General features: G+C 41.1%; 1 protein-coding gene and 1 long non-coding RNA gene across 3 annotated transcripts; one reads left to right on the top strand and one right to left on the bottom strand.

Annotated features, from left to right (window-relative positions):
• The first annotated feature begins 1,087 nt into the window (after positions 1-1,087).
• Positions 1,088-17,133, top strand: vps39 (VPS39 subunit of HOPS complex). Of its 2 annotated transcripts, none has more exons than XM_061697017.1 (24): positions 1,088-1,653; positions 2,344-2,409; positions 2,642-2,706; positions 2,783-2,825; positions 2,928-3,022; positions 3,454-3,552; positions 3,628-3,720; positions 4,362-4,545; positions 5,320-5,440; positions 5,954-6,074; positions 6,525-6,651; positions 7,017-7,159; positions 7,394-7,534; positions 8,725-8,866; positions 10,166-10,252; positions 11,243-11,316; positions 11,434-11,650; positions 12,325-12,453; positions 13,375-13,477; positions 13,554-13,599; positions 14,338-14,487; positions 15,042-15,176; positions 15,802-15,893; positions 16,250-17,133. In XM_061697017.1, exons 1-24 carry the CDS (start codon positions 1,581-1,583, stop codon positions 16,326-16,328), a joined length of 2,625 nt encoding a protein of 874 aa, XP_061553001.1. In that variant the 5' UTR covers positions 1,088-1,580; the 3' UTR covers positions 16,329-17,133. The 2 variants fall into 2 exon arrangements, with proteins under 2 accessions (XP_061553001.1, XP_061553000.1); XM_061697016.1 differs by having other exon boundaries at positions 6,522-6,651.
• On the bottom strand, positions 1,259-1,867 carry LOC133413095 (uncharacterized). Its single transcript, XR_009769829.1, has 2 exons — positions 1,743-1,867; positions 1,259-1,678 (listed from the first exon to the last, which is right to left on the bottom strand). It is a non-coding gene; the product is annotated as an uncharacterized LOC133413095 (long non-coding RNA).
• Positions 17,134-21,193: the final 4,060 nt, after the last annotated feature.

Genomic DNA, 21,193 nt, shown 5'->3' with positions numbered 1-21,193 from the left:
TATGTAAATTATGTGTGTCTATATTAGTAGTTGGTACTAAATTATCTTCTAATTCAGGACAAAATTAACTTTTACAGTAAACCTCAGTTGTGCTGAGTAATGTTAGTTGTGTACTTTGGTTTAGGATTTTGAGAAATCTTTAACACTGATTCGTTGAGTGGTATGTGAAAAAACATCACAGAATATAATGTTGAAATGACACAACGTTAACAGTGGCTTAAACATTTTAAATACAGAACAATACATTTAAGTTGAATTGTATTTAACTTTTATGTGCAATATATTTTAATGTAATCATTATTTAAGTGTAGTTGTTTTCTTTTCATATAGGCACAATGTTAATGTTCCAACGCTGCAGAATGCTGCATTGGCTTGCAATACTATTCAAAATAATTTTTAGGTATATGCTATTTCGTCTAAGACGCAAATATGTTAGTGTGTGAGAGCTAGAAATGCTCTACGCATTAATAGAGGTCACATTTCTGTGATACGCCACAATTATATCAGAGCTTGTAATTGGCCCAAAACTAAGGAAGGGTGGAGTTGTTAAGTTTAAACACTAATCCCCTGCTGTTCGGATAGCGAAAATATTTAATTGCCAATAGTTGCCACATGATGGCGCCAAACCACTAATTTTCTACTAACATGGCACTGGCTACAGTTTGTGAAATTTTTGGGCATTTCAGAAAACAAAAAAATTAGCGAATCGGCGAATTCGTGAACGCCCAACCAAGAATATGCGGGGGTTCACTCTTACACTTCTTAAATATACAACATAATTTATTGCTAATTATTTTTTGCACAAAGTACGAACCCCCGGTTTGACAACTACTGGTCTGAAGCAAAATATTCTGTAAATATTTGGACCAAGCCATCTCTCCTCGCGTATCGCGAGATTTGAGACAAGTTTGCTTTCAGTTAAATACAGTTCTAAACCAAACACGGAACAGTATACGGAACAAAAGCAAAAAGCATCATTTATTATTTTCAGTTTAGTCGGCACTTCACAAAACAATTCAGTTTTGAAATGGACAGTTTATATCATTGACGTCAAAACGAGCTCCTGTGTACAAAATGGGTCTTTAATTCGCTCCTCGTGAGCGAGATGTGACGCGAGTCACGTGCCGCTTCCAGTGAGCTGAAGCCAGGAGGAAGTAGCTCCAAGCTAACGTGGCTAACTAGCCTGCTAATACCAACATTTGTCTATCTCATCTTTTATTGACACTCTTTTTTCTTTTCTTTTTTTTGAGTGCTGGTCGTAGTTTTGGACATAACAAGTCCGTGGACTGAGCTAGTTATAAGTGGTGTGGAAAGAGGCGCTCTTGTTAACTTCTTAGCTTGGGGGCTAACAGTCAGTTGTTTTGGTCCTGGATATATTTGACAACCAAAGGAAATTATTTATTTTTGTCTTTTTTTTCCCCCGTGGTTTGTGAACGTTAAAGCTACTGCGGTTGTTTCATGAAGGTACCACCACCACCGTGACTAGCGCCCACTCAGTGGAGCCCTCGCCCGACGAGCCTCCCCTCACTCCCGGCTCGGAACCACCGGGGTGCCACCGGGGTGCTCCGCTGTGAGCCAAGATGCACGACGCTTACGAGCCGGTGCCGATTTTGGAGAAGCTTCCTCTCCAGATTGACTGCATGGCGGCCTGGGGTGAGTTTTAACCTCTCAACCATACCTGAAAAAAAATCCAATGGGAGCAAGATCTCGAATATTCTTGTTGTTGTGAAATAAAATCTTACCTTTTGGGAATCACTCTTCTAATGGTTGGCATTTGCCATTTGGAGTCAGACGCAAACCAGCCGTTAAGATAGTTATTTTCAAAATGAAAGGCAAGTCCGACCAGGTATGTACGGTAAATATTTCACTGTACATGGTTTCCTCAGATTACGACGGAGTTCCACTCCTACTTACTTGTGCATAGTGTAAGTCGGAACGCGTCGTTGTCTATCACTAAACTATGTTAATTCAGTTGAAAAGTCATAATTGCAGAAAGTTCAGTATTCGTATGAAAAGCCACGAATATAAAATAATCAAATGTAAAAACTCTAAGCTGTATATCTGTACTGTCATGGACTAAGGAGCCCCTGTATTTTTTTTACTACCTGTCCGTGACCCTCTTTTGGGTCTCCTGACCCACCAGATTGACTGAAGTTTGACGTTTTCGCTCGCAAGTCAAAGCATAAAATCAGTCGAATGATTGATCATATCGCGAAAAACTCTTAAATTGAGTCACTCGTGTCCCAAGGCACCGCTGTAGTTATAAAATGTGCAATTTATCTGTGCTGGAAATTTAGCTCAAAAAAGTGAAATTGCCAATGTGGCAACGCTTTCTTCCCACAGAGGACTGGCTGCTTGTCGGAACCAAGCCAGGGCATCTCCTTTTGTACCAGATTAAAAAGGATGCAGGTAGGAATAACATTGTCTTTGTATGAGGGTGGGATAATGTAAATTAAAATGTCTCACTCACTTGCAGATTTTCAGAAATAGACATGAAACAGAAGATTTACTTGGTTGTTTAATTTCACACTTGACGTGTGGACAGGCACTTCAGGGAACCAACTTTCTGTATGCAAGATGTTAAAAAGTCAATTTAATCTCCAGCAAATGCTTGATTGATCGCAATTATTTCATCTCCTAGCCACCAACCACTTTGAAGTCACGCTTGAGAAATCCAACAAGAACTTTTCCAAGAAGATCCAGCAGGTAGTGATGCGTTTAAGCGTCAGTTCGTGGTCCGATAATTCCCAATCTTCATTTACTCTCCACTCTTGTTTCACAGCTCTACGTTGTCTCGCAGTACAAAATACTCGTCAGTCTTCTGGGTAATACGCTTTCCCAACACGGCCCCACCCTCCATTTTGAATTTCTCGCTGCGTAGTGTTGATTACTGATATCTGCCGCTCTCTATCAACATTTTCCCACAGAGAACAACATCCACGTCCACGACCTGCTGACGTTCCAGCAGATCACCGTCGTGTCCAAAGCCAAGGGAGCCACGCTCTTTGTATGCGACCTGCAGGTTGGTGAAATTCTCAATGAAAAGGGGAGGTTTCGCAGTTTTAAACTGCTAGCAGGATTTAAATGCATTTCGCTAAACTCTCCTCCACCCCCCCTCCCCTCATTTTTCCCCCATCTTTTTTAGCTTTATTTTCTTTTTGGGAGCGGGGGAGCAACAGCGAAAATGCTTGTTGGTGGTTTAGCACCAATAATTCTTTTGGTTAAAAAAAAATAATAATTCTAATGCAATTATAATGCCCGTCAATTATCTGTGGATTTTCTCTATTCAAGGGCCGGACCGGTTCCTATCCACTCTAATTGCATTGAAAATATTTTTTTTTTTTCTTTTTTAACCCCTCAAATTACTGAATAAGCGAGGATAAATCACTGATAAAATTCACCTGTTTATTTCTATAGTTAACCAAAATTCCACGGGTGCCTTTTTGTTTCCAGCAAAGCAGCTCGGGAGAGGAGACGCTTAGAATGTGCGTCGCCGTGAAAAAGAAACTTCAGATGTACTACTGGAAGGATCGAGATTTCCACGAGCTGCAGGTAGGAACTGAAACATCTCACTGTTTTTGTCCAGATTACTTTCCAAATAGAACTCTCATTATTTTTGTCCGTTAGGGCGACTTTGGCACTCCAGATATTCCAAAGTCCATGGCCTGGTGTGAGAACTCCATTTGTGTTGGCTTCAAAAGAGACTATTACCTCATCCGGGTATGCATATTTAGTTGCTTCCATTATGTCCATTAGGGCTGGATGAAACGGCCTTAAAATAAGATCTCCAAATTCTTCTTCATGAAAAGCATTTTTTTTTTTTTTTTGATTTTTTTTTTTCGCCCGTCGCTTATAGAAAAAGCAGTGACATTATTCAAAACATTTTTTTTTTTTTTTTTTTTTATATATACATAAATTACTCCTTACACCAAAAAAGCTTTCAAACGGTTTCTTTTTTTCTACCCTGCATTAACTTCCACTGAAATAGTTGTATTTTTTTCTTTCACAAATCTGAAAATAAGTGGTTCCTTTTGGGAACTTTTTTTTTTCCCTTTTGTCAAAACATTTCTTAATATGAGCCTTAATAAATGAACGTTTTAAATGTCCCACAGTTTAAATTCATACAATGAGCCATCAAACAGCATGGCTTGGTAGTTGCCAGCTCTCTCACACATTTTTTTTAATCTCCTCATGTGGAGAGTTGTACAGGTGAGGTAAGGCGAGCTCAGTAAAATGTTTGCCATTTGGAAGCACACACCTCAGGTCCAAAGTTCACAACATGTGGAAATCAAACTCAAATTAATGGCATCGCCCAAGTCCAACTGTCCATGCATGTTATGAAGTGGTGTTGATGTCTCCAGCTGGACGGGCGCGGCACCATCAAGGAGCTCTTTCCTACCGGCAAACAGCTGGAGCCGCTTGTCACCCCGCTGGCCGACGGCAAGGTCGCCGTCGGGCAAGACGACCTCACTGTGGTGCTGAATGAGGAGGGCATTTGCACCCAGAAGTGTGCCCTGAATTGGACTGACATCCCTATAGCTATGGGTAAGAATACATCAGTTACACTGGAGCCTAAAAACCTGGGATAAGGGTCTGGCAGAGGGGTAATGCAAATAAGTCTGTGTAAAATGTTAGTGTTTCGTCACTTTTTTATTTCATTTTGTTAATCTTTGGTGTCGTTTTATCAGGTTTGCATGATTATTTTGGTTGGAAATGCCCAAAATGTTCTTTTTTTTTTTTTTTTTTTTTTTTTTTTTTTTTTTTTATAAATGTTTTTTAAAAAAAATGTTTTTTTTTTTTTAAGCAATACTAGTTGGTCTTTTTTCCCCTGTCATTTGAGACGGTCGGATTTCTCATTATTATGTGACATGTGAATGAGCTTTGCTCTAATTGGATCAGCTTCCCTAATTTAAACATGGAAAACAGTTTGGTTGTGATTGATCCATATCACGGCGTCTGCTAGATGGATGTCACATCCTTCGATGCCTAGTTCAGACCCCGAATCCCTCGGACGAGTTTAATCATGGGAGTTATTTATACACATGGAACGCACATTCAAATACAGTCCATAAATATACATATGTTGTGTGTTACAACAATACTTACCGGTAACTATAGTGGCAATTTTAATGTTTAATGTGTGAACATTTTATGGAAAAGTTTAGATCTTATTGACCCAGTATTCAGTTTAGCAAAGCGGTCCTGCACATCAAGCTAAGTAAAAAGTTCAAGCTCGAGCATGACTTGTCATATCATGTTTGACAAGTGTGTGTTAGAGGCTGACCAAGTGTGTGTTAATTCACACACCCCCAACTCCAGAGCACCAGCCTCCGTACATCATCGCGGTGCTTCCTCGCTACGTGGAGATCCGGACCTTGGAGCCCCGGCTTCTGGTGCAGAGCGTGGAGCTGCAGAGGCCTCGTTTCATCACGTCCGCCGGGTAAGTTGCACCATTGAAAACTCAGCAGAAAATAACATCATAAACAAATGGAGGATGTCTGTTGGAAAGTGTAATTAAAATTATGTACTCATTACAGCTATTTGGGTCTTTTTTTTTTTTTTTTTTTTTTTTTTGCTTCAAAGAGAGACGGAATGCAGACTGGTAAGATGACTTGGCAAAGTAGATATGGTGGGAACACAGCTAGTTAACATCCTTGAGGGACTGGCTAATTTTTCTGTTGCTTGGATTAATAGCACAGACATGCTCTTGATGCTCAAACGGATGGCTGACGTTAGCTGGGAGGCATTGTTTTTTGCTAAATTAAATATTTTTTTAAAGTAAATTGGGGAAAAAAACCAAAATCCTTTGGGGTGTCTCTGGTGGCGCAACCCCAAACACAAGTTTTTATCATTGTTATCAGGTCAGCGGTACTCATTCACAATCACTTTCTGCCACCCCCGATTGTTTATAAACATTATGAAAATTAGTATTTTTTTGTTGCTCTTTTCTTAGACCAAATGTTGTGTACGTGGCCAGCAACCATTTTGTGTGGCGCCTGGTGCCCGTGTCCATCGCCACACAGATCCGGCAGCTGCTGGAGGACAAGCAGTTTGAGCTGGCTCTTCAGCTGGCAGTGAGTGAACAAACCTTTTGTGTTCAGACTCAAACTTCGCGCCTCCTTTGAGGACCTTTTAGATTGATTGCCAGTTCAATAGGTTTGGTGAACATGTCTGTCATAACAGGACGCATGAACCCATGCCCAGAATGGAAAATTTTGGTTTGAAGCAGCCATATTGGGTGCATTCCAGGGGCCCGTATTTTGATGATAGACTTCTAGGGATTCCGCTCAAATGAGCACCGATTGGAAGTATCGTAGACCTAGATAGATAGATGAAGCGAAATTTCAGTGTTTTTATCTATGCTGTTTATTGTGGGGAGGGCAAGGGGTCAAAGTTTAATGATGATTTTGAGGATTGGCTGTGAAAAAGGTGTTGCTATGGGCCGTTCAGGTCTGCTTCCATGCTTGAATTCCCTTCTTTTTTGTTCTTTTTTTTTTTTTTTGCCCTCTCCTTCCCGCTAGAAGATGAAAGACGACTCGGACGGTGACAAGAAACAGCAGATCCATCACATCCAGAACCTGTACGCCTTCAATCTGTTTTGCCAGAAGCGATTTGACGACTCCATGCAGGTTTTCGCCAAACTGGGCACAGGTGGGTGGGACTCGGTAATTAGATCAGTTTTCCACTGTGGGCCACATACAGAAAGACTTTACCTTGTTTTTATGAAGCATGCTAAATACAAATTTAATATGAGGTAGGTCATCATATGAATAGTTAAACATAGTATATTTAAAGAAAAAAAGTGTAAATCTCAGCTTGGTGTTATTAGTGACAAAGCAAAACGTTATTTTTATTATAGGGGTTGAAAAACTTCAAACTTTGTAGTCAATATGTGGCGGGCTATTGGAAAACTGCAAATGCGCCTCGGGCCGGACTTTGGAAGCCCCCCGGTTTAATTCACCAACAGGCGAAGGGTGACTCATTCCAAACGTTTCCCCTCGATGTGTGCTGCGTAGATCCCACCCACGTGATCGGCCTGTACCCGGACCTGCTGCCATCCGATTACCGCAGGCAGCTGCACTACCCCAACCCTCTGCCAGCGCTGTCCGGAGCGGAGCTAGAGAAGGCTCACCTGGCACTCATCGATTACCTCACCCAGGTAAGTGTTTTGAGAGTCTGTGTGTTTATGTCGCATGTTTAGTACCAGTAAAGCCAGTCGGTTAATCAGTTTTATCGATTAATTCCGATTTATTAGGAGGAGGATGTTTTTTCTGTTGTTGCGGCTTCAGTAGTTTAAAGCTCGTCCGCAGCTGACGTGCAGTGCTTACGCTCATGACATGGCTGCAAACACAGAGGGGCTGGTTTACTGTCTGGTTATGTTCCCCCGCCACAGAAACGCAGCCACCTGGTGAAACAGCTCAACGACTCGGACCCGTCCACCACATCGCCGCTCATGGAGGGCACGCCAACCATCAAGAGCCGCAAGAAGCTGCTGCAGATCATCGACACCACGCTGCTGAAGTGCTACCTGCACGTGAGTGCTCTTTTTCCGTCTGCAAGTTGAAATTGCAGCTACCCTCCATGAGTCACGTTCACATTCTGCCTTTTCCACAACTCTCTAAGATGCCAAAAGATGGCGCCACAGCACTGTTTAAATAGCAATTGGTCTGAAGCGAGTCTGTTGAAGTGCTTTATCTCGACTGAGTGATAACTTTTGTAAGTCAGACAGGAGGAGCCTGGATTGCTAGTGGGGAGTCGTTGCCGCGTGGGGGGCTTAAGTTTGTGTATTGGTTATAAATAAAGCGAATTGGTGACGTGTGCTGCTGGAATTCGATACGCGATCGAATTAGAGTTGAAAGGGCACCTTGGAAGCGATTCTGCCACGTGTTGGTGTTCAGACAGGCCAAGTGTTTCCCTTTAGAGGCCCACAAAGTCGGATCTAATCTAAGGGGACGTGCCAGAGGCTACCGGAGGCTCGCATCAGGAGTCTGCATCAGATTATAAAGACAACAAGCAGCACACTGTGTGAGGCAATCAGTGAAGTCACCTGCTTCCCCTCTGGGAGGTGAAACACTCTAAGGCGGGGCTGTCCAAACTGCGGAATAGTCACACATTTTCTCTTCGCAATGGGCCGATGAATAACGATAATCAAGTTACAGCACCAAGTAGCGTTAATCACAATTGTTTACTCCACGTTCTGCTCCATGTTATGGTCATTTTAGTATGGATCTCTTATCTTGGTTCTGAATGCAGAGATGTGATTCTGCTGGTGCTCAGTACACGGGCGGCTCCTGGGTAGCAAGGAGGAAGCGGAGTTTTAGGACACTTCCCAGACAGTTGAAGTGTCCGAGAGAGTTAATAGATTTGTTCTCAAGCTATTTTTAACGCTTGAAATTGGTGAATCATGGGTAAAAATGGCATATGATGTGGGCACAGACCAACAGTATCTATATATATATATATATATATATATATATATATATATGAAATGTGCCATATTTGGACATATGGGGTTTCCGCCTGACAGCAACCTTGTATATTATTTATAAAACAATGGATAATTGCATATCCGTACCTACGCTGATTGGTTTTAACGCCTTAAGTTAAAGGTGAAGGATACCAATGTCTCGCTTGCATCTTTCCATTTTTCTGTATGTGGCCCACTGGGGGGGGGGGGGAATGTTTGGACAAGCCTGCTGTAAGGGCTTTGTGTTTGTGTTGTAGACCAACGTGGCTTTGGTGTCACCCCTCCTGCGCCTGGAGAACAACCACTGCCACATCGAAGAGAGCGAGTACATCTTAAAGAAGGCGCACAAGTACAGCGAGCTCATTATTCTCTATGAAAAGAAAGGCCTGCACCAGAAAGGTACCACAATCAAGCACGCAACAGCAACTCAGTAACGGTGCAAATACTGTCGTATGTTAATTTGGATTCAGATTTTCTGGTACGTTAGAGGCGTACGCACACTGGAACTTACAGTATGAGGTATGGGACATCGTTTGTTTCCTAAAAAGAAGAGACACTATTAAAGCTGCACTTTCTTTTAAAGAAAAGGTTTAAGCAGTTATTTTTTTTGCTTTAGATAATTTTGTTTGTTGGATTATCGTTCACATGACATTTACTCCAACTGGTTTGCATTATATGTCTTCCTGTTTACACAAAGTAAAACACTTACCGTATTTTCACGACCATAAGGCGCACCGTGTTAAAAGGCGTAGTCTCAGTTACGGGGTCTATTTCTGTATTTAACACACACATAAGGCACACACGTATTATTGGGCGCAGGCATGGTAAAACATACGGTAGCATGCTTTCACGCTTCGTAAGCGTGTCTCTTCGTAGGTGCCATTTTAGGGGTCCTTAGCCAAACCAATGTTGTTTTGCACAATGCACATACTGGCACTATATACCTACTGGGGGTGTGCCTTTAGCGTCTTCTTTCACGCGCACCCTTCCCCCTTTAACTTCCGCATGCTGTCCTCAGTCACGTCCGCGTTTCCTCTATATAAGCAGCGTGTCAGCAGGAAATGCTCCCAGTCAGTCAAGCGGAGCGCTCATCAAAGTCACACAACAACCTTTACAGATTTTGGAATTCGGTGCACACATAAGGCGTGCCTCATTATAAGGCGCCCGTCCATTTTGGAGAAAATTAAAGACTTTTAAGTGCGCCTTATGGTCGTGAAAATACGGTATAGTTTGCGTTTCGCTCCCTGACAGTCCGCGTTGTCAATACTTTAAGAACATGCACATAAAACAGCTTTAGGTTTGTAATATAAATCGGTCCTTGGCAAAGAGCACACATATATTCACCATCACTGTATCATACACAACCAGAGGATGCCCGGATACACTGCTGTCATCTAGGACCATGCGCGCATGTACCCAAGATGCTCTAATTTGCTTTCAGTTGACTACAATTTATTGACACCGGCTTTTCGCTTTGAATGGAAGCCATCGGGATCTGTTTAATCTCCGAAGGGGGGGGTTCCCGCCTGTAGTCTTGTGAGGTCATTCCTCTGGAGACCCGCTTCTCCGCCTGGCGACTGATTCAAACCATCTGCACCAATTAGACGGAGTTAGCTGTGTAATGTGAAGCAGGTGACGCGTCGCTTCCTTTTGGACCATTGTCACATCTTGTTCTCCTCTTCTTCTTCTTCATCTTAGCTCTGCAAGTTCTGCTGGACCAGTCCACCAAGGCCAACTCCCCTCTCAAGGGCCACGAACGCACCGTGCAGTACCTTCAGAGGCTGGGTGAGCGTCCCAAAAATTACCCGTTCCAAGACCAGTATCTGAAATATGTCTTTGAAGACGGTAATTTGTGTAGTTTATTATTGTTGCAAAGAAGTCAGACAGTCAACATGGTGACAGGCAGCAATCAACATACTCTACACTTAAAAATACAGACTGGTATTGCGTTGGAATTTATTTATTTACTGTGGTCTAGATCAACGCAGACAACGAATAATCAGCAAAGCAACAACACCATGCATCTAGAATGCACACAATCATTAACCCATGTTACATAAATGACTGTATTCAGTCGTTCAATTATTCAACGCAAAAACACCACGAGGCTCGTCCGTAGTTAGCAAACGAGCATAAATAGCACGAGTACAAACTGACCTGACATCACACGTGGGCAAACAAACAAACAAACAGGTGCACTAGCACTTTACACAAACATTACCGGTCATTAAACTCTTCTTTTGGCATTCACACGCATTGATAAATGTGCTGTCTTCCTTTGAGTTGCATGTAGAGTTGGACACCTTACCAGGTGCGCCCAGGTTTGAAACAGACATATTGAATTAACCCAAGTGTGGCTTTCTCACAGTTTACGATTGATTAAATAAGTTAAATTACTCCCAGATATAACTTTTTCCATTACATTAGTCTCCATCACGTCCAGCTTGTTATTTCTTCTACATGCGGTTGAGTTATTGGCGAAATTGAAAGGATTCTCAATGATTGAGTGGGGATTTTTAGTGCGTTGGCAAGAGCACTTCTTGGATTTGGAACTGTTTAATTCCCTAATAAATTGTGTGCTGTAATGGTACAAAGTACAGCTGGCATGTTTCAAACTTGGACTACTCTCCCATAGCTACATTAGTTGAACCTGTTTGTATTTAATGAGTCATCAAATTTCACTGGAATGCTCCGTCCACAAACACAATGACAAAAAGTCATTGCTCGCAAGTTAAGTATCTTTGTTTTGCTTTTCCTGTGATTCCCCGCACACAGGAGTTGAGAATCTGGGCATGATCTTTGAGTTCGCTCCCTGGGTGTTGAAGATGTGTCCCGAAGATGGGCTGAAGGTACGTGTTATTCAACATGGACGTACAGCACATGTTCTCTAATTTGGTTTTTGTGCCATTTGTCACCCCACGCTGATCACTTCTGATCCTAACAAGGAAGCATCTTCTCTCTTCCAGATCTTCACAGAGGACCTGACCGAGGTGGAGACGTTGCCACGGGACAAGGTGCTCAACTTCCTGAAGGAGGGCTTCAAGGAGCTGGCCATCCCGTACTTGGAGCACATCATCTACGTGTGGGACGACAAGGGTCCCGAGTTTCACAACACCATCATTCAGCTCTACCTGGAACGGGTTCAAAGCCTGATGAAGCAGTACCTCAACTCGCTGCCGGAAGGTCTCCATTGAAATTGCGTCTTTTATGATGATTATTATTATTATTATGATTATTATTATTATTATGGCACCCTATTATGGCCCAGATAAATTACCCTGGAACTGGATTTTTGGCGACTGGATAAACCTGACCCCAGAACTAGTAACCTTTGGAGGACCACTTGTGTTTGGACTGTGGTAACTATTGTCTAAATTTTATTCACACGGTGCTGATTGATTGGAAACTTTTAATTCCGTGAGCTACAATTACCAAGAAACAAAAAGTAGTTCCTGGAACTCCAGGTGGAAATACGGCTTTTGACGATTGTTCCCCAAAGCTACTTGGACCTATGAAGAATACTGCAATAGTTACTACATTGAGGGGACAGTTCCCACAGTCCAAACACTTGAAATTACCTTGGATCACCAGAGCTGTCAAATGTTATGGATCGTCCGTATTTTGTTATGGAAGTCATGAACGCTAACTGGTTATTTGCGGAACACTGATCGTGACAGATCTGTAAATAAAATAATTAAATTGCATAAAATACTGCAGTAACTGTCCCACAGTAATGTTCTTGGCATCATTTAAAAAAATAAGGAAATTCAGATAAATTGTTCTAGAAGGGAGTTTCTCAAGGTTGGCACCTCTGGATTTAGTTTAAACTTCTTTTTTTTACTATTATTGAATGTCAGGAGTTGCGGCTGTGGCGGCGGGGACGGAGAAAGGTGAGCTGGGAGAGTTCCGGAACAAGCTGCTGTCCTTTCTGGATATTTCCAGCAGTTACGAGCCAGCGCGACTCATTAGCGACTTCCCCTTTGATGGTAAGTGAAAGGGGGGAAAAAATATATGATTTAGTGTCGTAATGAAAAAAAAAATAGACAAAAGTACTGGAACATGTGGTCACAAATTGTTGCTGTCGGGCCGAAACCGTGCATGTCCCTGTATGGTAAATTTCATGTTGTCTCTAATCATCCATCCATCCATCCATCCATTTTCTGAGCCGCTTCTCCTCACTAGGGTCGCGGGCGTGCTGGAGCCTATCCCAGCTGTCATCGGGCAGGAGGCGGGGTACACCCTGAACTGGTTGCCAGCCAATCGCAGGGCACATACAAACAGACAACCATTCGCACTCACATGCACACCTACGGGCAATTTAGAGTCTCCAATTTATGCATGTTTTTGGGGATGTGGGAGGAAACCGGAGTGCCCGGAGAAAACCCACGCAGGCACGGGGAGGACATGCAAACTCCACACAGTCGGGGCCGGGGATTGAACCCCGGTCCTCAGAACTGTGAGGCTGACGCTCTAACCAGTCGGCCACCGTGCCGCCCTGTCTCTAATCAATACGAGGAATGTTATTTCATGGATAGGTAACCAATTTAAAGCGTTGAAAATAGCTTGAGAACAAATCAATGCAGTCTCTTAAAAACACTTGAACTGTCTGAGAAGTGTTGCAAACGTCCACCTCTTCCCTTACTCCGCGGGTGCCGTTCGGCATTTTGTTGCCTCGAGATTGAAAGTCTGGTTGTTCTAAGACAATAACGAGTGAAAACAGGTTAGATACATTTAAGTAAGCCCGTTTGGTTCAGAAGGAACTGGTCAGCCACGAAGGTTAGGTTTGTGTGCTGATTCATTTCCTCCTTTTTTTTTTTTTAAATTTCTATTTCCTGCAAAGTAGTGATTTTGGAGATGTGAGGGTTCCGCACCACAGCAACTACACGTGCTGTATGATCTCTCCCAAGGTCTGCTGGAGGAACGAGCACTGCTCCTGGGACGCATGGGAAAGCATGAGCAGGCGCTTTTCATCTATGTGCACATCCTGAAGGACACGCGCATGGCTGAGGAGTGAGTGCACGTACAGACACACACAAACACACACAAACATTGTGAAAATAATGAGAGGTTGTGGTCTCCTCTGCAGATACTGTCACAGCCATTACAGCAGCTCTGTGGAAACTGATAAAGACGTGAGTTGCTTTTAATTTCCAGTTTAACGTGTCCTCCTGGATTGTTTTATTCTTGTGTGTGTGTGCTTTATTGCTTTCTGTGGCCCGTTTAGGAATGAGATGCCTCCCAAAACCGCTTCCTCTCTTGTGGTTTTATAAATGCAAATCATAAAGGGCGGCAAATACAGTTTTCATTGAGACAAAGGTTCATTTATCCAAGTCAGTCAGGTCACATCCGATAATTCGAGAAGATACATTTTTTTTATTTTTATCATTTTTTTCATTTTTATTCAAAATAACATAAATATGCACTGAACTAAAAGGTAATTTCCATTTTGATATGAATTAAAATGAATACTTGAATAAAACAAAACATGGCCGCTGCCTGAATCCAAACCGTACGCATCAGGAAGTGGTTAAGGACATTTTTCTTTTCAAATATAATCACAAAGAAAAATACACGTAAGCGAGAAGTATTTTCATATGTCTCCACACCTTGGTAAAGAGGTTACTTTTTTGTCGGTTAAGGACACAATTATAATTCCATTAATTATGTTTTTGATATAATATCAGATGGTCATACATCAGGTTCAGGGGAAATGCTGAAGCCCAAGCTACATGCACACACACTATAAATACCCACATGTCACAAGATTCGGAACATCTGCCCAACCTATTGTGACCTGTGTGTGTAGCTATTAAAAATGATCTTCTATGACAAAAGAGAGGCGTGACAAAGTTGTACCCTGTGCCCGGCAGGTGTATCTGTCCCTGCTGAGGATGTACCTGTCCCCCCCGGACGCGCACTGCCTGGGGCCCATCAAGATGGAGCTGTCGGAGCCCCAGGCCAACCTCCAGGCTGCCCTGCAGGTCCTGGAGCTGCACCACAGCAAGCTCAACACCACCAAGGTAAAACATTCTATCGAAACTTGCATTCATGTATTCATTTAATACGGGTGTCAACGTTTGTCTTAATGACAAGACGTCATTTGGAAGAAATTTTGTCTCTGTTAAAAAAAAAAAAAAACAGCTGAAAATTATTCTTCAATTATCGTGTTGTTATTTTTATACTTGATGGCTTGAGTAGTGCTACGTAGGCGTTTTAAGATCAAGGGGTCAAAGGTTAAGGAAAATAAAAACGACTTTGTGATTCAATTCAGTTGTATTATGCAAAAGGTAAATAAACATTGTTCCTAAATAAATGTTTTAAAACAACCAGTCATTCAATATTAAATGCTAATGTATTGAATTTAAAAGTTAGATACAACAGTACTTAACAAATGTATTGTACTAAATGAAAAAAAAAAAAAAAGAAAGTTTAAGCCACTTTAACATTATGCACAGTTTGAACATTTAATTCAGTGATTCTGTCGTGTACCACACTTTGAGAACTACTGATGTAAAGTTAAGGAAAACTATGAAGTCGAAGAGTGTCGTTTAATATTTTATTTGTTCTCACACAGGCCATCAACCTGCTGCCGGCCAACACACAGATCCGCGAGATCAGAGTCTTCCTGGAGAGCGTCCTGGAGGAGAAGGCTCAGAGGAAACGCTGCAACCAGGTGCTCAAGAGTCTACTGCAGGCGGAGTTCCTCAGGGTGAGCGTGGACCAACTGAAAACATTGTGAATCTTCTCAAAAGTCTGTCACCACTAGGGCTACAACTAACAATTATTTGAATAATCGATTAATCTATCAATAATTTGTTCAATTAATTGATGAATCAGATTAAAAATATATTTTTTCACATTGCAAGGATTTGGACAATTTTAAGTTAAACAAGGCGCCTGAACGATTAACCGATTAGTTGTCACTTAATCGTTGCACGTATAGTCATTGTTCATTTTTGTGGACATACAAAAGTTAGTCAAAAGTCGCTTCATTGAAAAATAGTCACTAGAGCGGTCGTAAAGGTCGATAAATTTAACGCTAAGTTGGCAACACGGACTCTGTTTTTGTAAACTGGCACCTCTGTTCGTAGCCATCTTGTTCGTACAAGCAGTAGACGTCAGCGGGGGCGAACTTTGAACTCCGGACGCCGCTGAAAGAGAATGAGCCCGGCAAATACATTCAAATTCATCGATAAAATCTGCTAATCTCCCAGGCCCCACTCTCAATATCGAGACTGTCTCTCTGGACCTTTTGAGTTGAGAGAGCAAGGTTCTGGTCGCTACTTTTTCAAACAAGTACTGAACTTGACGCCGCTTTTGTTTTTGTGTTCCAGGTGCAGGAGGAGCGCATCTTCCACCAGCAGGTCAAATGTGTCATCACGGAGGAGAAGACGTGCAGAGTGTGCAAGAAGAAGATCGGAAACAGGTCAACTTTTCTCTCCTTGATTTTGTGAAGGGTTCTTTAGCACGGCCTTAAAGGGGGATATTACGTAAATGTAATTTTTATTTTTATTTTTTAAAATAGCTTGTATGTAAGGCTGCAACTAATGATGATTCTAATAATCGATGAATCTTTAAATTTTTTTAAAATTTCCATCCATTCAAAAACAGGACATTATTTCAAATTGGCAGTGCAGAAAGTGCACACACACAACTTGATTATCATTCAGTTTTACTTGGTTGTCATGAAAAAGTCCGTCTTTCATAATCTGTCCAATTTAACGACGCCTCCGTTTCGCTGTTGCCACCATTTCCGAACGACCGACTTTTGTGTCTTTGCAGTGCGTTTGCCAGATATTCCAACGGCGTGGTGGTGCACTACTTCTGCTGCAAAGACCGCAACGCATGTCCCACCGAATAACACCCCCCGCTACACCCTCCCGTTTCACTATAACTTGGAAATAAAATCAAATTCATTTCCCGTTGTCACCCCCCCCCGAAGACACTCCTGGAATTATGGGAGAACTTTACAAGCACTCAGAACGAAGACGCGGTGGCCTTTTAAAAAAAAAAAAAAAAAAAAAAAAAAAAAAAAGTATTATTTTTTTTTTATTTTTAAGCTGACATTTGTAGCCATCGAACAAGACGAAGGGGCGAGGATTGTGACTTAAAATGGACGCCAAGGACATGATCGAGGACGCTCGACTGTTAACGCCTTTTTCTGACTCAAGATTGTACATAAGGCTGTTCGTTTTTTGCCAGCATGAAGAATCACCTTTGAATGAAGTGTTTTACGTTTTGGTCCTGTTACTAGGGTGCCATAATAATAATAATAATTTTTATTTTTTTTTCCTCTCTTCCCGTCATGTTCACCTTCAATCACAAATTGTAAATTTTTTCCCACTGCGAAGGAAAACCAACGGCAGGATCGCTCAAGTGCAGCACTTTAAAACGTGGACAAAGTTTATTTATTGCTTGGAGAAAGGTACTTGGAATTTGAATGGCAAATGTTTAATTTGTGCATTTAAGTGTGATTGTTATTTAAAACAAACACAAAAAAAACCCCCCACTGTTACGAGCTATGAATGTCTGATTGACTTGTTTGGACCGCTTCACCGCATCTGACACGCCTACTGTAAATGTTTACACACGTCTTGCTGCACTTTTGTAACTTCTTTTCATGTGTGTTTGTCTGGCTTTCATTTCTAATAAACATTTTGCAGCAGGATGCAGGATGTTTGACTGTTATCCTCCAGACTCAATAAAGTAACAGCAAATCCATTGCATAAAGCGTGTTCTTCATGTGCAAATACAGGGCATTTTGGTTTGACTTTTACTGTGTAATATGTGGGCTAGTTTAGTAAGATAGATAATATTAGCACCTAATTTTGTGCAATCTAAACTGATCAAAGTTGTATGCCCCCGCATACCAATCAACGGCAGGTGCGATTGATGCCCCCCTTTGCACGCCACTGATTTTTTTCTATCCATTTTGCATTCATTTTCAGTCAATTTTGAATTCATATTGAGTAGTCCATTTTAAGTTCATTGGGAGTCCTATTGGTGACCATTTTTCAACAATTTGGAGTCCACTTTGAATCTGTTTTGAGTCTCATCTGAAGTCAGTTTTATTTCCATTTTGAGCGATAAAGTGCTCCTCCTCACAAAATGGCGAGTCCTACCGCAACAGTTTATTTTTTTTGTGTTGAGCTTGCGTACATTTAATTAGCATTTTTCCTTCCCTTTGTGTCAATTTTCAATTCATTTTGTGTACTTGTTGTGCTCCCTCCGTACAAAACACAATCCACAAACAAGGCAGACATGCTTAAAAATAATGTGCATAGTTGCTATAACATTTTACTCAATTATAAACCCAGTCAAAACATGTCAATTTTGCTTACAATTTGTCAGTTTATTTCTATTTTTTGTTTTAAATCAAAATACATTTGTACTAATTGCAGTGAGTTACCTTTTTGTACTACTAAATTGTACTAAATTCTCTAAATGAAAACGGCCAGGTGGCTGATATACATTTTAGCCAAATGTTTTTTTTTCTTGTTGTTAAACTTGTTTTTAAATGTTTGTACCAATTTACTAACTTTTTTTTTTTCCCTTCAAATCCTGCACTCGATGAAAGCTTTCTTTCCAAAGCAACGTCGTTCCCATGAGTCAGCACCTTTCTCAAATAGTCTGCGATCATCATCATCATCATCATCATCATCATGATGGTGTGGCGGTTTGGAAGGCAAACGCCCAGCTGTCACCGAGGCGTGCCAGCTGGACCTACACGACCCCGCACAGCAACGTTCCTCACTCCCCCCTGGCAACCGATGATGTCACTTCCCACCAACTGGTGCTTTCACGTGGAATCTGCCGTCTTTCCGTCTGTCCTGTAAAAACCCTCAGGTGCCGCTCAGATGGTCAATAGTGGGGAAACTGGCTGGGATGGTCTCATGCGTCCAAAAGGTGTGTGTGTGGAAAATAGACTGTGAGGGTTTTGATCCCACCCAGACTTGGACTCCTTAAAAACATCTCCTGTGTTTCAATGAGGGATTGGCCGCATTGAGCTAATATTGATGATGTGATGAGCAATTGGGATTATGCTTTCCACTGTGCGGCTCACTTTGTGTTCGTGTGAGAGTGTAGGGTCTGTGACTGTCTGTGTGAGAAAGTGTGTTTGTTAGAGTGTGTAAGTGTGTGGAGGAAAATAAGTGTAGTTGTTAGTGTGTGTGTGTCTATGAAAGAGCAAACGTGTAAGTGTGCATTTTAGTGTGTTTGTGTGCGTGCGTGTCTAGACGGGAATTCGGTGAACAGTTTCCACACATGTTAAAACCAGCCCGTGATTCATTGGATTCACTTCATAGAGGTTCCCCTTACCCCGAAATCCGTTCACACACAGTTTCCACGCAGTCGGCGAAAGGGAACCAAGATTTATGTTGTCCTTCACGCACAGCCTAGCAAAAGGCAAGATTTTGACGCAGCCATGAAAGTGCGGGTTCGAGACTGTAACCAATTTGGAATAAGCCTGGAACAGAACAAAATGTGGGAAAAGTGAAACGCTGGTAAAATACTTTCCGGATGCGCACAGTGCAACTGAAAATGTATTTAACAGCGCTTCCATTTTTTGAGTATGGATGCTTTCCGTATGGGGAACGGTCGAAAGTGCCACCATTGAAATGGTCCCTTGATTAACCCCAAATAAATTTCAGTCCTTCTCGTAGACGTTTCATATCATAAAGACTTCGAAACGGGTGTGTTGACTTTTTATACCCACTGTATCTAGAAGGTGTGACTTAACGTGATGTGTCCAAACAGGCTTTCACGCTCTTGAGGTTTTTCTAATGTGGTTAAAGTTTATGTGTATATATATATATATATATATAAAAGGAAGTGTTTAGCGCACGGACATTTGTTGAAGACGGACGCACTGTTGAGCCCGTGAAAAACATTGGCAAAAAATGACAAGAGAAGCGCCTGTAAGTGATTTTTAAGACACTATTAGATGTGTAATGTAATGTACATTGAATGTACATAGAACATGAGTGAGCTGAATGGAAGTTAATGTTTTTAAAAAAAATGTTTTTTACTTAAATTGGTAATTGCTAGTGCTAATCGCGAATGCTAGCCATTTAGCAAAGGCTGATTTTGCTGTCTCAAATCCTGTACGGTTTATGCCATCCACTTAGTTCAAAATTGAAATCTTTACTCGACGAAATATCTGCAGGATAATCCATTCTAAATAGATTCATTAGTGATCGACATCTTGCTTTGTCACCTTGAACGAAAACAAAATATTTCATGAGGTTATGATAGAATGCATTTTCTAAGTGCAGATGAGGCGTATAATTGTCGGATAGACGGCGTGAAGATGAAAGCCAACATGTATTGTTTTTTTGGGGGCGCGGGGTTGTTTTGTTTTTTCATATTTTTAAATGTATTTCTTATATTGTTTTTTTTTTGTAAAGCATGTTTTTGTTTAGTTTATTTTAACTGGGCTGTTTATGTAGTTTTTGTGTCTTTTTCTCTCATTGGTAATGTTTTGTTGTCAAATTTATTCTGGCCCTATTTTTGTTTGTTTTATGATTGGGCATTTTTTTTTGGGTATATTTTTTCTCTACCATGTTTTTTTTTCATTTATTTCAAATAGGTCTTGTTTTTCGAAAATTATTAACTTGGTATTCTAAAACCATGTTTTTTTTCTTAGTCATTTTTCTGTTTTGTTTTTGCTCTTTAGCAAATTATGTGATGAAATTAAAATTGTTTTAAATTTGTCTTCTTTTTTAATAATAATAATTTGCCGTTTTTATTTCCACCATGTTTTTTGCTCATTTTTTTTTTATTGGCAATGTTGTTTTACAATTCCCAATTCCAGTGAAGTTGGGATGTTGTGTAAAAGATAAATAAAAACAGACTACAATGATTTCAAAAGCCTTTTCAACCTATATTCCGACATATATGTGCCTGTACAGTTAAGAATTGTTTTATGGCGACGATGACAGTTGGACTCTAGAACAGACTAAATCTATTTCCATTGTTTCCGATGGAGGAAAAGTGTGTGTGTGTGTGTGTTTGTGTGTTCTTCTGATTGCAGTGTAAATTTAGATGTCGCACTTGACTGGACTTACTAAATAAATCTCTTGTTGGTATCGACCCTCTGATGTGTGCAGCTGCAGCAAGGCATCATGGGAAGCCCCCAAAAAAACAAAAAAAAACAATCACGTGTGCCCAAATATTGCCGCTTGCTCTTTGACAACACTGTTGTTTGCATAGCAGATACACACGCACGCGCACACACACAAGATTGAAATTGTAAATATAGCCGAGGTGACTTTGCACTGTTATCATGTACAAATTTCATGTCAGCGTGTGCGTGCAGACGTGGCCAAACCGGGGGCCCCACTTTTAACCCTATGTGCCCCTTTTTTACCCTATTTGTGTGGCAAAAAGTTTGACATTTTATTGTTTAATTGCCCATGCTTTTTTTTTTTTTTTTTTTTTTTTTGGGACCGTTTTATTATTAAATTGGCCATATTGTTTAACAGACTATCTTTTGTTTAGTTTAGGTTTTTTTGGTCAGTTTTCTTTATTGGTATTTTTCAAATGTAATTTGACATTTTTATTGACCATGTTTTTATTTTTGATAGGCCGTGCTTTTGGTGTATAGATTTGGTTTAGTGTTTTGATTTGATGTTATTATTGGGATCATATTCATATTCCCTGCTTTTTTTTTTTTTTTAAATAGTCCCTTAACCTTTTTTAGTTGGCCATGTTTTTGGCGGGTGTTTT

Source organism: Phycodurus eques, chromosome 14 (assembly GCF_024500275.1).
Source record: "Phycodurus eques isolate BA_2022a chromosome 14, UOR_Pequ_1.1, whole genome shotgun sequence".
Classification (NCBI taxonomy): domain Eukaryota; kingdom Metazoa; phylum Chordata; class Actinopteri; order Syngnathiformes; family Syngnathidae; genus Phycodurus; species Phycodurus eques.
The sequence above is the reverse complement of the archived record's forward strand: the minus strand, read 5'-3'. Positions and strand labels throughout refer to the sequence as shown.